We start from the raw sequence: 15,906 nt of genomic DNA, 5'->3' as shown, positions 1-15,906 counted from the left end.
AGCAAATTTGTACATCTTTCCACAGAACAGCAAAGTGAAGGAATAATTCTGAATAACTTAGCCTTCTTCTGCAGCAATATACTGTGGATAAAAAGTCAGATAGCTCCTTTCCTTAAAACACCTGAAATGCCTCATGTTGCTCCTGGATGAGGTGAGAGAATGGATGGATTGGTGAGTGCAGAGGTAAGAGGAGTCTTTTCAGGTCCTTGGTTTGTTTGCCTTTTTTTACCCTCTCTTCCTCTCGGTAGATGAACATTGATTCCAAGACTTTTTGTCTTCACAACATGGAGCTTCAACTTCACATTATTAATATATGAGCCCTCTTGATGCATTGAATTTGACTTGTGTGCACATTGCTGTTACTTTATTCTTAATTCTATTTGGCTATTATTTTTTGCTGAAAGTGGTGGTGTGCTGAGCCTGGGCGCAGACGGCAAACGATACCCACAGCATTACAAACTGAAATGATAAATAGCTTTATTTACAGCTCACGTATTGTATCTACCCCTGCAGTGTTAAAACATTTTTTTTTTTCATGCATTTCTTCACAGTGGTGTGCTGAACTGAGACGAAGACACAAATAACCATCAAAATCTCAGTTGGTGTTTGTGTTCAAGATGTTTGTCATGGTCTGCTTATACTCTTTGCTCTGGGTGCAGCTGCGCACCCTGCCGACTTGCCAATTAGGCCTACACATTTAGTTATGCACCCTGCTGATCTTCCAATTACACCTACGCAGCCACACACACTGGTGATGATAATTAGGACTACGTGCTCTCGGAGATGTGCGCATCGTGTACGACAGCGGAGGTGACTGCTCGTAATGTACAGATGTCAAACTCCAGTTAGAAAATCAGCCAAAACGAAGGTGGAATGTTTGCATAAGAATTATGAGGTCTAAAGGAAATAGCAGCTTCCAGTAATCACTTCCAGTCTTTCAAGAAAGCAAGGGTTCTCTTTGTTCATACATAGCTGAGTAGTTCCAGCAAAGTGAAATAAATATGAGCTCAATAGAGTGTAACTACAGAGATTATCTACAGTGAACCGTACAGGCATTTTCACTCAGCGCTACATGTACCTCTGAATGCATGATTGTTCTACAGGAAAGGGAGATCAACACAAAGAAATGACAAAACTTCTCACAGACATCTCTTCAAATATGCCTCAAAGATCATTCTGTAGTGTTATGAAAAAAAAAAAAAGAGTATGCACTCGTGTTGAAGAGTATCAGACACTGTGACTGTCTCAGCTGGAAGAGCTGGCCAAGTCCCCAACACTCTGCTCTCTACCAGCTGTTTGGTCGCTGTCTTCAGAGTGACCGCAGTGTGGACAAGCCAGGACATAAATAAGAATCCTTAATAATATTAGTCCTTATTTACATATCAAAGGACATGGTGACATACTGAAACGCATCCTCATAAGTAAAATAAATTCCCCTGTCGAGTGTTATCTTTTTTCCTAAAACTTCAGCACCTCTGTGTGTCTTCCAGTCCGGGTAATAACAGTTACTCCTTTTTAATTGAAGTAATTGAATCAAAGGCTCTCTGACTTCTTGTTTGTGCTTCCCTTTACATGTCCACCTGGGGGCTCTCTGCTCCCACTCAAGCTACCAAATTACACTTCATAGAAGTGGATATCAGCCCTTCCAAGTCCACTGAATTTTTCCTTCTTCTCCGTCTTTATTGTATATTTTATTCCTCTTGGTTATAATTTCATTATCTCCTTCTTATTGCTGTACACTTTCCTCCTCTCACTTCATCACATAATTCTCAAACAGTTATTACATTCCAGGCAATAAGAGTAAAATATTTAAAACATTTCAGCATACAATATGAAAAACAGCAAATGTCTCCAGCTAGATGGAGATAAAAGGACATTAAGGGAATACTTCAATTTATTCAGGGAGATTTGAGTGGTCCCATCTCAGATCAACTGTTTTTTCAACAGCTTACACTACCCTCCAGTGGTCAAGACTGTTATTGCAAGCACTTGCAATATTTCTTTTCAAATTCTTTGAAAAAAAAAAATGCCTGGGCTCTGGCAATGCAGCATACTCCACTGTGCTCTACACATGTCAGAGATGTTGATTCATTAGAGTCAATAAGTTTCTATTTAGACTTACTGAATATGTTGACTCAGAGTGCAAAAAAACATTGTTCTGATGCAACAATTATTGTTGTGGAGGTTTATGAGCGATGCAGAGTTCGTTGGAGAAATATTGTTTGGTTCATGGGCAAAGTGTCACATTATAAATACTGGAATGAACAGCGCATTCAGGTTTATCACATCTACCACGTACACATACTGTAACTGGGTGTGTGGGGTGTGCCTGCATACCATGTACATGTGTATGCAGTTGTTTACCTATGTTTGGGTGCCCTAAACATAAAGGATTCGTTGTGCCCCCGATTTCAAAAAGCAATTTTAAAATAAGAAAAACACAAATATACCATCACAGTGTATTACATTATAAATTATTATTATTATTATCTGGACAATATCTGCACCCTATCTGGACCTAGTTTGGACTCTAGGGGGCCCCCATGTCAATGTCCCTGGGCCATCCACCAGAGTGGCCCGGCCTGTCTATCCGGGCCTTGGCTTGTCTTCCAGAATGTTCCTGTCCCCGAGCTCCCTGTTTCTGGCCAATGTGGTCCTCTGTCCCTTCTCCAGACTTCCTGGTTTAGGGTTTGCTCTCAGGTGTGTCCTCTCATCACGCTCCACCTGCGACTGTTTCACTCTGAGCTAATGGGACAGCTTTACAGCATTCCATTCATCACCTCCTGGCAGTATATAAACCCCTGGTCTTCCACTCTACCTTGTCAGATTAATCACCGCAGTACAAGGATTCAGACCTCAACCTCTGTAAGATTGTACTCGGTAATCATCTTCGTTGTATCTGAGCCCTGTTTTCTCCACTCTGCTCCAGTCCTGCCTTGTCTGAAAGACTCTCCCGCTCCAGCCCTGCTTCATCCACAAGACTCAACTACTTCTGTCCCGCTTCACTTGTTCGTGTTACGAAGCTCGGGATAAGGTCGGGATGGATGGATAGTAATTTAAAAAATGTCCCCTTGGGGATTAATAAAGTAACTACCTAAACCTACCCCTAAATTTGTTTGGTAAAAGCTCAAAATTCATAGAAATGTACTGTATGTGTTCACCTTGGAAGGGATCTGGAAGTGTGATTTCCACACGTTAGTGGAGTAAAATGTCACCAAAGTGGGACAATTCATAGGAGAAAATTTCAGCAAGCAGATGCAATGACAACAAGGAACTAACCCAGATAAGGTCTAGTTAAGGTCCAGATAAAGTCTAGATAAGGTCTAAATTAGGTCCAGATGAGGTCTAGATAAGGTCTAAATTAGGTCCAGATGAGGTCTAGATAAGGTCTAAATTAGGTCCTGATGAGGTCCAGATGTCATGGTCCGTCCCCCAGACCTCCTTGTGGGTGTGGCTTCTCATCAGGCTCCACCATTGACAGTTTCTCTCCAAGTTAGGGGACATTCCATTAATCACCTCCTGAACATGTGTACGTTTGTCACGCCACATCTTTTGTGTAATGGCAGGTGGTATCTTGCGTTTAAGGTGCATTACTGCCACCTACTATGCTGGGGTGCGAACCAGAGTTCTTCTTTTCCAAAGGACTGAAAAAAACGACATACTGACCATTAACCCAGTATTTTTTTAAACCATACATTATTTTTCTATAATAAAAATTAGGCTATATTATGTTTTGCAAGTAATGGTCTAATGGTGCCTACAGTGGTTGTGTTTCATCTTTAATTTAAGTCATTCATCAGGCATGATTAGAATGATTCTTATGATGATTATGAGGCTATTTTGGTACCCCCTCCAGCACCTGGTGCCCGACGCACAGCGCGTTATGCGCATACACGAAGCGGCAGCCCCGACCTGTATAATCACCATAGAAGCCCTGTTACGTTGTTGATTTTTGTGTTCCTCGTCAGGCGAAACAGGTGTTTCAGTTGGTGTGTTCATTGTTAATGCCTGCGCATCAATTTCTCAAGTCAAAGGAAACTAAGAGCTGTTTTTGTCTTGTTATTGTGTCTGATTTGCATGGTCCCGACCACTAAGATGTTAATATAACATTGCATGTGTCAAACAGCCTGACTCTTAAAGCATGCATCTTCTTTTTTCTTTTCTTTTTTTTGTATGTAAAAGTATGGAAATGTTTTTGATCAAATGTTGGCTTAAGTATTTGAAATCCAATTGTTAAGATGGTAAGATGGATTAAAGCTGGCACTGTGTGGAGCTCAGCTGTTGAGAAGGGAGTCAAATCAAGGAGAGTACCCACTGGCACTGTTTCAGCCTCTTCATTAATCAGATTCATCATAATGACTGCATGTGTGTGTGTGTGTGTGTGTGTGTGTGTGTGTGTGTGTGTGTGTGTGTGTGTGTGTGTGTGTGTGTGTGTGTGTGTGTTTGCCCACAGAACAGAAAGACGAGGAAGGGAGAGTAGGAAGGAGATAGATATACTTTACAATATGGGTGGATGGATGGATGGATGGATGGATGGATGGATGGATGGATGGATGGATGGATGGATGGATGGATGGATGGATGGATGGATGGATGGATGGATGGATGGATGGATGGATGGATGGATGGATGGATGGATGGATGGATGGATGGATGGATGGATGGATGGATGGATAGCAGGCAGATCAATAGATAGATAGATAGATAGATAGATAGATAGATAGATAGATAGATAGATAGATAGATAGATAGATAGATAGATAGATAGATAGATAGATAGATAGATAGATAGATAGATAGATAGATAGATAGATAGATAGATAGATAGATAGATAGATAGATAGATAGATAGATAGATAGATAGATAGATAGATAGATAGATAGATAGATAGATAGATAAAGGAGATGGAATGGAGGGTCGTCACAGGGATTGAGGGATACAGCTGCCTGGTGTCACATCCCCTCCCTCCCATACTGTTCCACATATCTGATAGGACATGGACCGGGTGTAAACAAGTTGTAAATTACCCCAAAGCTGGCTCATGCAGCCAGTTTTAATTTGCAGAGGAGAGGAGACAAGGATGCCACAAATGTGTGGGACACAGTCGCTATCCTTCTCCCTCATCTTTCCTTCATTCCTACAGTATCATTTGCGTACTGCAGCACTGGAGGGCTTCACTCCCATAAAACATCAGCAAATGAGAGCCCCAGACAGGTCCTCTCGGTCCAGCACCACTCAACAGATGTGAAATGGCCTGATAGGCTCCCCAGTGAGATGAGGAGTTGCAACATGGTGGAAGAAGAGAGGTAAAAGAGAGGAGGAGGAGTAGCACAGTGTGTGTGTGTGTGTGTGTGTGTGTGTGTGTGTGTGTGTGTGTGGGGGGGGGGGTGATATAAACTGACAAGGTAAATGACAATTCCTCTCACTGATTTACACACTTTTATGTTTGTTTTATGGTTGATTTACTAAATATGCAGAAGTCTTGCCTCTGGGTTTTGTCATTTAATGAAACAATAAAGGTGAGTAGCAGCAGCACCTGCAAACAAATATTGATGACACTACAACAACTGCTCCCTGTGCAGATATGAGCTGTCTTGCTGCAGAATAAGTTGTTTTTTTTGTTAGCCTGACTGACAAGCCTTTAGATAATAATACAACTCCATGTGAATATTACTTGGCTCCATGTTGAAATTAGGAAACCATTAATTTAAAAAAAAAAAAAAAAAATTCCCATAAACATATAAAATGAAGATGAAGAAACTCAAAGAGATTCAATTAGAAAAATAAATGTTTTCCAAATAGAAAACATTAAATTATATAAAATACTGTAACCTTGCCCCGGTTTTAGATTATAGGGTTGCATAACTGTTCAAATGCTGCTTGAAGTAACTGAGCTGTGTATGCAACCCTGAAGAAATGTCCTGTCTAAGTAAACTATTTCTAAAGGCTTGCTCATGAAAGCAATCGGTTCGCTTTTAGATTATGACGAATCTTTGTTTCAAAGGAGGAATCTTGATATTTAATATCTTATCAGTTTCCACTGCAAGAGAAAACATGTTTTGCAGTAGTACAATGTACATAGCTTAGATTGTTCTGTCTTTCTGTGGACATGTTTGGGAAGGCATGATGTAAATGGCAGAATAAAGTTGGTAAAGGATAAAAAGGATGACTCTTCTTTTTCTGTCTTTTGCTGTCTATGTCACATGGCAATCAGGTGTGTTGGAAAATGAAATAAAAAGTTACATTTATCCACATAGGTCGGCACTGATTTTATTGCAATATTATGCCACATCAAAACAGTGAATAACTATTAAGCTCTGTGCTAACAGTTTATGGAAACTTTTTTTTCTTCTGTTAAAAAAATTGTACAGTATACAACTCTATCTGTAAAATGTAATTAGTGTGCATTTACTCGAGCAATGTCCCGCCCTTGATTGCTTCAATTTAATGGAACTTTATACTTCTACTTCATTATAGTGACAGCTGTCAGATGCTTTCCGGTTATGTTTTGTTACATACAAAACAATGAAAATCTACTATTAAACTATGATGCATCATTATAGGCCTGCACATGCACTAATACTCTGAAAGGGTCCTACATGATAAATACTTTTGCTTGTGATACTTAAAATTTTATTTGGCTGATAATACTTTTGTACTTTACTCAAGTATGGTATATTTAATAAAGGACCCTGTGTGAAAGTGTGATATTGTTACTATTATTTTCATTCAAGTAAATTATCACTTCTTCCACCACTGTGACCTTAAGTATACAATAAGTAACAAACCCAAATATCAGTGTACAGCTACTACTTTAAAAAAAAAAAAATTATTTGACGCAACAACTAAATTAATTGATGAACTCAAAGACACTGTATTCAATGATCACAATTTAGATATAATTTTCTGAGTGGTTTATTAGAATAAGAAAGTTGACATAGAGCAAAGTCTCCATGCGGAGTGACAGGCAGAGCTCAGGACAATGTGGAGAATGGTGAACAACTGCTGGAGTGTGTTTATGTATGTGTGTGTGTCTGTGTTTAGTGTATGCATGTACTGCGCAGTTGTCGGAGGGTGCATGCACGTGTTGCTTTTTGCATGACGACAGACAGATTTCTTCGCGGACACAAGCACACACACTTGCATGTACTGTACAAATTCACACGTCGCTACTTCTGTACACACACAGAGGCTGTGTCGTCATGCAGCTACTGCACTTAAATTACATGTAAGCATCAAGGTTATGTACACGTACTGTAGGAGGGACACGGGTTGTCATCTGATGACAGCCTGCCCCGTGGCCCCCCGGGTGACTGGGGGCAGCCTCTGGTGAGAGCCACAGGATGGCAGGGTCCTTCACAGTAGTAGGATACTCCACTCTGCAGGAGAAAAATCTGCTTTTCACCCTCAGTCTTTAGGGGTTATTTCACTCTGCCTCCTCTTCCCCTCTCATTCCTTTAAGATTCAGCATCCAAACAGGACACAACACTTCGGTGCTGCTCACAGTACTGCTTCAATATAATAATAATCATGATAGTCATCAGGCTCGTCTTCACTGTTGTCATCAAATTCAGCACACCAGAGAATTGAAATTGAAATCATATACAATAATATTCAATATAAATTTTAAACCAAATATCTACCACAGAAACAAACAAGAGAAAAAACAAACATGACAGAAATGATCAGTGCTGACTAAATACATCTACAACTTTACAAAAATGCAAATGTTGATTTTGTTTTTGCCTTGTTTTTGTGCTTTTTCCTCTCACATGTTGGCTTGGACGGAAGCAGTTTCAAGTCACTACTTCCCAGTGTGTGGATGGATTTAATACAACTTATTCTTTTATTTTTTTCTCCGCACTTTTCTAGGGCATAGATCACATACAGTACAATGGACCACTGTAAAATGGCAGTTATTGGCTGGGGCGCATCGCATGACTGGGCCGCACGTCACAACCCCAACACACAAGGGCATGGTTCTCCTCAGCAAGCGCACAGACAAAACATGATAAATAAAAACTCAGACAGCCTGGGTCACAAATGCTGGGTGGGAGTCTTGTGTGTGTTTGGAGGGTAGAGATAAGATAAGAGGAAGAATATGTATATGAGTGTGTCTGTGTGTGTGTGTGTGTGTGTGTGTGTGTGTAGGACTGGAGGCAACATATGCTACATTTGAGACAAAAAAAGAACTTTCAAACAAAGTCATTTCTAAGCGATGGAAAGCAATTTACCACATGAGCGGCTGTGAAAATATATTTTAAAAAAAAGTGTCACGCATAAAGGATTTGATGTGAAATAAAGTAGGGGTTACTTTGATTTTGGTTTCTGATTCATTAAATTAACCAGCTAACATTTAACTGTGACAAACACAAGAATGCACAGCCTTGACTTAAAGTTGGTGGAGATAGTATCTTATGAAGACAAATTGCTGTTAAAAGACGAGGGACAGGAATGACATGAAGTATGTAAAGTGTAAGGAGGATGATGGCTTTAATAAACAGTCTGACGTCCGTGAGGTTACACCTGAATTCTTTTGCTGCCCTGTAATGTTGAACTAAAGTAATCAAATTGTGCAGACATTGAGATAACATCATGAACAGTACCTTCCCTTAAACCGGTCAGCCCTATTTCAGGCCTGAACTCTATTTCTGATCTTAATTCAATTGCATCCCGAATTTGGTTAAAGGGCCCATTTGTGTGTGTGCATGCATAAGTGTGTGTATATGTACGAGGCTGGTGGTTAGTGGAGGGGTAAAGGGGCTGGTTTGAACGTGCACCTCCCTCTCAGGGCTGATGTGTCTGTAGTAATCTTCTCAGGGACTCATCAGGCCATTAGAGGGCCGGGAATGTACTTTGCCTAATCAAGCATGTTTAGTGAAACACCGGAGGAGATGCGGAGCGAGGACACGGCTGGTTGGGCACGCTGGCTGAGACAGAGAGGCCTCATTCACACACACACACACACACACACACACACACACACACACACACACACACACACACACACACACACACACACACACACACACACACACACACACACACACACACACACACACACACACACACACACACACACACACACACAGCACTCAAGCCACGGCTGAGATGAAGATAGGGGGAGAGATGAGGGGCTGGGCTGGTGGAGAGCTCCCTATCCTCAATACTAATGACCTGTTTCAGGGTGGAATGTGTAAAGAATACACTGTACTAATGTGGCAAGGCGGTAATGCAGTAACATCACGTTCGCCTGCCTGACCTCCTCCGCTGTCCTTGCTTTTATAAATCTCTTTCACTGGCTTGTCTCATATATTACCTCCAGCTCTGGCTCTACATTTGTTAGGGCTGGGTAGTAAACCTCAACAGAAATGTGTGTGTAGCCCTGCATCGAAAACTGGTATCGAATAGCTGTTCAGATTTATACTCTTGTTTACATCTCTGTGGTTAGACATCTGATTTGCATCCAAATTTTGACAGAATAATCTGGACTGTTTTATTTAGGGAAAGTTGGTAAAAAAAACTGTTTGTGTTTAGAGAGCATTAAACTTTAACCGACTACATTGGGCCAAATTTGTAGAAAAAGAGGATTATGTTTCTCAAATTAAGATATATAATGTATAAAATGTAGAAACAATAGCTGGCTGCTGCAGCAGAAAGTAACAACAAGAGCAGTGAGAGTCAATCAAAACAAAAATTGGTGCATTCAACTGGGAAGTAGAAAAGACACCCTAACGCCCGTTGAACTCTGAAAATCCCACGAGTAAAGTAGGAGTTTTCTGAGAGCTCTGAGTCGGCGGCATTTGTGTTCAATGGAAGAAACGTACTTTGTCCAGAAAGAAGGTTAAATAGCCAATCTGATTAGATTAACTTTCCCAACTTTCCCAGCTACATGAATGCACAAAAGGTTTTGTGCCAGAAAACCAAAACGATGAGTTAAAATATGCTTTAGTCATAGTTCTCTGTGGGTCTGACACATGTGATCCAATGTTAATATGAAAATATGGACTGTTAGCCACATTTTTTCTAACTAAAGTCTCAAAAAGTCTTGCGTTGTATCAGAACTAAAAGATGTGTGTCTTGTGTGTATTGCATCTCCATTTTAACTGCACTTCTTTGTGTAAAGTATAATGGCTTAAATGTATTGTATAGCATGCACTGCTCCCACGCAAGGCTGTGGACACTGACAGCATGCATTTGTGGAAGTTAGGCATTAATGGTTCAATAGTTTTTTTTTTTTTTCTTGACAGGGTTGAAAAAAGAAGAGTGAAGGTGAGAGTAAAACTGATCAAAGCTGTTTTTTGTACTCAATATGAGCAACACATTCATGTAAACAAGCCCTCAGAGACTCTCGCGCGCAGACAAGCTGAGACGGATACACACAAAAACACCACCTAAACCATGACCCAGATGAACTAAAGCTATCTGTGCATCTATATTTGAATCAAGAACAGATAAGAACGGACAAAAAACAGAAAATATCAAAAGATCAGACAGCGGAGTGAAAGAGAAACTCCACACCCAAGTATACCCATGCCCATCTGTTTTCTTTATCCAGCTTTTGTTGGGAAACACACTGAAAGAAAGAAAGGGATAAAGCCACAAGGGATGACCATTGTGACAGTTAGCAGTGCCCCATCGCTGGCCTCAACCCCAGCTTCAGCCCTCAGCTCCTCCCTGTCCTGGCAATGCACTGAATCGCCAGTCTGGGTGAACCACAAGAGATGCCCGGGCCTGGTTGATGTATCTCGGATGACGGATGGAGCTGCTGTCGTCCTCATTGATATTCTGCTAGCCTGTGGTGGTGGGCTAGGTCTCTGACTCTTAACGGCTATTTGTTGCCGCAGTCTCCTCCCGCTTCTGGGGCACAAAGAGGCTCAGTGTCGGGCAGAAGAGGCTGAATGGGGCTCCCAAGCGGCCGGGCCTCACAGCTACAGTCAGATAGCCAGACAGCCAGAGCTCACATTCCCTCCGTCAAATGGACTGCGGGGCCCAGGGAGGCCTCAGGTCAGGTCAGACAGAGCCCAGCATGCTGGGAGGCAGTGAGGGAGGGAAGAATGGAGGGGAGATACAGTTCCTTTTCCCAGAGGCTGACGTCTCTAAGCTTCAGTTTGCTTCACTGAGAAGACAATGATATTATAAAAATATCAAATTAAATTGGCTTTATCTTCATCCTTATATGTTTCTTGCTCATTATTGCTCTCTTCACTTCATTATGGCTCTGTGCTGCTTTCGAAGTGCTGGGAGTGACACTGGGTCAGTCTGAATCCCTCACTAGCCACTGGTCAACCATCCAAACCTCTGATTCGTATACACATAGAGCTTCAAGTAATATAATAAAATCCTTTTGACTCTCTGTGATTGTTTATAAAAAGGAAAAACAACGTTGTCACCACCTTCATTATATAGTTATACTTCACAGTTAAGACAGGACGCTGGTTGGGGTTGTTGTGGCCACACACATTCGCACATACACACGATCTCACACACACACACACACACACACACACACACACACACACACACACACACACACACACACACACACACACACACACACACACACACACACACACACACACACACACACACACACACACACACACACACACACAGCATGATTCATCGAGTCACTGCCCTCTGGCACAGCTACAACAATTTTAGTCTCATCTAAAATCCAAAGTAAAGCACATTGTTGTCTGCTGGATGCCACTGGCATGCACACACACACACACACACACACACACACACACACACACACACACACACACACACACACACACACACACACACACACACACACACACACACACACACACACACACACACACACACACACACACAAAGCAGAAAGAAATTTCACACTCAAAGAAGATTCATGGTGTCAAAACAGTGAACAAAATGTCAGAGGGAGACCTTTCACATTTGGCTCTGCAAGCGAAATTGTCTTTTTTTTTTTTTTAATCTCCACACTGTCCTTTTAAGAAGATTCCCCTTCCTCTGCACCCCTCTCTTTATCTTGCTGTTTGTCCTGTGGTGTCAAAGTCACTCTCTGTGGGCGGTACCACTGACAGATCAGAGGGGCACACCTCAGATTACGAACAGAGGAACGCAGACGTAAGGAGAGTTTTCTCCTCTTTTTCAACTCTGTCTTTGTCTCTTTTCTCTCTGTCTCTCTCTTCAGTCAGCTGAATGACGTCAGAACATTTAATGACAGTGAGAGAGGACAGACAGGGTAAGGTTGGACCGGGACAGTGAGTCTGAGGGGTTGATTTATTCCAGTTTACTGTTGGAGGGAATGGTTTTCAGAGAGAGCTTGGTGTCAGGGTTCACCTACTTCAGCTCACTGGCCACTGGGGTTGCGCTCTCCCATGTTCTTCACGAGAAGATGGCTGAAGTCAGCCAGTTCTCCCAGCCCTCGAGGCCCATGCATGTCTGGCCTGATGAGGCCCTGGCGTTGAGGGTGATAGGGCGCCCCATTGTTGCTGTTGTAGTTGAGCGCCTCGTGACTCCAGCGAGGCTCCCCATAGTCCATGTGAGGAGTGGGAGCGGAGACCACCCTCCGTCGGTCAGGGGAATCCTGCGGCGTGGCGGGGTAGATGTATTCTCCCGCTGAGTTCCTCAGGGTGCCGGTGGGACGACTGCCACCGTGCTCCCCTCTCTGGGTGGCTAGGATCAGGTAGCGCTGGCGTTCTGTGTGTGGGGGCAGCATCACCTCCCCTGGGTCCTCTATCCGGACCACACCCCCACCCCCTCCACCTCCATGTAGGAACTTGGAGCTCAGGTAGATGACAGAGTTGTTTGGGCAGGGAGTCCCGACAGCAGTGAGGAAGGTCTGACTCTGGTCCCAGTCGCCGTCTGGGAGACGCATGGCCCGTTTCTGCTGTAGCGGGGTCTGCTCCGGGGTAGGCAACAAGCCTGGGTCCATCTCTCCTTTGGGCCAGCCATTCGGCATAACAAAGGGGTTGTCTGCCTGCGAACGGCGTCTCTCGCCACCACTGGTTCTTGTTACGCTCATTACCGATCCGCTGCGGCCCTGCCCCAGCATGCTCTGCTCTTTGTCACTTTTGCGGCGGGCGCCATTGGCGGCAGAGCCACGGGAGTGGCGGTGGCGGTGACTCATAATCCAGCATACAGTGAGGCCAGAGAGGATAGCTCCCGTTGCGAAGGCTGAAACAGCGGACACCACCAGCAGGTTTACAGACACTAGGCCGTCAGGCTCCTCGATGAAACTCTCCTGCAGCAGCATTCCTACACAGAGATATAATCACACACAGAAAGAGAGCCATCAGTCAACTTAGATGGTGGAACCATCTAAATGGCATCAGTATTTCCTGTATTAAGCACGTGGGAGTTAACAAATGGCCAGACAAAATTACCTATTTTCTTTCTCCCCTGTGTGGGTGGGAATGGTCGTATGCTTTCCAGCCAAGGTAGCTCTGGCTAATTGCCTTCATTACGTAAAGTGGATGGTGATTTTAATAGCTGTAATAACTGTCTTCCTGATTGAAAATAACTTTCAACCTTAACATGTTTCACAACATTAATTTGACATGGAGAGATGCCAAGTCTGGCTTTAATGGTGAGAAATAACTGAAAGTTGTCATACCTTGTTTGTGCTGTGTACTTCTGACTTTGAACAATTTTGATTCATATATTTATGAGTAACGTTTATAGTCAACATCTCAGAAGCTGGATACTTCTTTTTTCAGGTTTTTGTCTCGTACAAATGACAAATATGAGACTCCACCAACATCCTGAACTTGCTGTGCATTTTTATTAAACAAAAGCCCTCGTACTCTTTTTAGCTAAAATAAATATGGAGAAATGTATTCTTTTCTTTGTTACATCCATATGCCAAAGTTTTTGCGAGGATGAGCATGAGGCACCATTTTTAAAGATAAAGGGTACCATATCTGCAGACAAGACCATGAATTTCTGAGATGAACTCCCTCAGAGAAAACGGTTTATGAATTATTTAAGATATGAATACAGCAAGACCAGCATGGGCTGCCACAGATCAATTAGAGAAATGCCAGAAGAAAAGTTGTTCTTTGCTGTGTGAGCTCTTGGGACCGACACAAACGAATACAATGAAATTGTGCCAAGGGAAACAGATTGGAGAAAAAGCAAATGAAGAAAAGAGGAGGGTGTTACAGAAAGAGAGAGAGAGTTGCCTAAAGCAAACTTGAACATTTGGGGCCTTAGACAAACAGTAGTAACAGTTGTTAAATTACAACACTGATAGTGGTAGAGGGAGGACTGTCTCCACAAGGACAGCAAAATAAATCCTCTTTCAGAAAATAAATGGATGTCATTAATAGACATGGGGAGCCACTTAGTCACTGCACACAAAAGAAGCAGGGCGAAGGATCAGAGAAAGGACAAATATAGAACAGCGGTATTTTTTTCTTTTCTTTTTAACAAACATACTTTTATTATCTGACAAATTCATTTTTAATGGGGACAAATGGAGCTGGTTGTGGTGCCAGTACTCCAGTTCGAGACAGCCTGGTGGTTAATTACAGAGTCCTGCGGCTTTGTATAGTAAAGTGTTACTCAAGATGCTGACATTAAGCTGAGGAATGGCAGCTAAAACCCTGAGAGACTGCTGAGCTGCTGTGTTGAACCAGAGGTGCTCTTGTACATATTAAAGGGGTAGCTCACCCAAAATAAAAAATTAAAATGATCTCTACTTTTTAAGCCTCTGTATGTTTAAAAAAAAAAAAAAAAAAGTGCTTGTTGAAGCTGTGTCATTCTTCATACAACCAACCAAATGCAACACCATGAATTCCTTCGAGGAGAGAATATTTGAAAATGTGCATCCTTATGGCCATTTGTGGGCTTGAGTCTGATGATGTGGACTCAAGTTGGACTTGAGATATAAATTTTATAACTTTAGAGTCAACTTCATAATTTCAATAATTTGACACTAAAAAAGACTATCAACTTGACTTGGGCAGCAGTGATCCATGGCTTTAGCCCTTTGACTTGGGATGCCTTGATATCCTCCCTATGCCCAAACATTACAAAAAAAAGTTCAGTGAATCAACTGACTGATGAATCAACGAGCAATCATGCTGCACAAGGAGGAGTGTGTCTGGCAGTGCAAACCAGTCCCTCACCACATACAGACATTAAAACATTCAGGTGAGCAGAAATTCTAATTTTAATGTTTCATTGTCTGTTTAAATGGCAAATTCTCTGAAGGCAGATTACATCAGCCATTTTGGGCCTCCCTGCCAACACTCACGGAAACTGCGACTTAACTATGATAATGTTTTTGTGGTTTTTTTTCTGAGAACAAACTGGCCAACTACTGAGTGCCAATCTCTGTGTACAGAAAAACAATCTGCAATAACAGCTCGAAAAGGAAGCCACAGTCAAAAGGTGCTTTAAAAATGTAAACTTTTCCCTTGAGTAGTTTACTATAATTTCCATAGCAAAGCAAAGATATACAGTAGCTTAGCCTACCATCAAAAACACAGCTGCAACCTCTCCCAAAGGATACAATTCAGCCAAAGGATGATCAAAACAAGCTCACCAGTTTGTCTTGTGAGAGGAGCAAGTAACAAAAAGCACAACAGCTCTCCAAAACATAATCAGCATCAACTGCAGACTGCACACATAATATCCACGAAGAATTAAATTTCCAAGTCTTCAACACATGGCTGAAAAATCTGTGACTGTTATTTCTGAAGTATTTTACCTAAAAATAAAAATGCCAAAACAGAGCCTGCAGGTGCATCAATGTGGTGAAGTGAGAGACGTAGGTTACGTGTAACAACGGAAAATATATGAAACAATATGTATTTTATTTTCAAGTTACAAGTCACAATCAATGTCATAATATGTGTCCTATTAAACATGTTTTTTTCTAAAATACCAGTGAATCCGGTCCACCC

The 15,906-nt window shown here is 42.1% G+C and overlaps 1 protein-coding gene across 1 annotated transcript in view; it reads right to left on the bottom strand.

The window, feature by feature from the left end:
• Positions 1–9,140: 9,140 nt before the first annotated feature.
• Positions 9,141–15,906, bottom strand: part of sema6bb (sema domain, transmembrane domain (TM), and cytoplasmic domain, (semaphorin) 6Bb) — a 120,915-nt gene continuing 114,149 nt past the window's right edge. Inside the window, exon 17 of the mRNA XM_069695008.1 lies at positions 9,141–13,252. Within this exon, the coding sequence (XP_069551109.1) occupies positions 12,345–13,252 (908 nt within the window). The 3' untranslated portion in view covers positions 9,141–12,344. The remainder of the gene's footprint in view (positions 13,253–15,906) is intronic.

This window comes from Brachyistius frenatus, unplaced genomic scaffold (assembly GCF_029030835.1).
Source record: "Brachyistius frenatus isolate BFR_SWC_R1_liver_20210118 unplaced genomic scaffold, ASM2903083v1 Contig_18, whole genome shotgun sequence".
NCBI lineage: Eukaryota > Metazoa > Chordata > Actinopteri > Embiotocidae > Brachyistius > Brachyistius frenatus.
The sequence above is the reverse complement of the archived record's forward strand: the minus strand, read 5'-3'. Positions and strand labels throughout refer to the sequence as shown.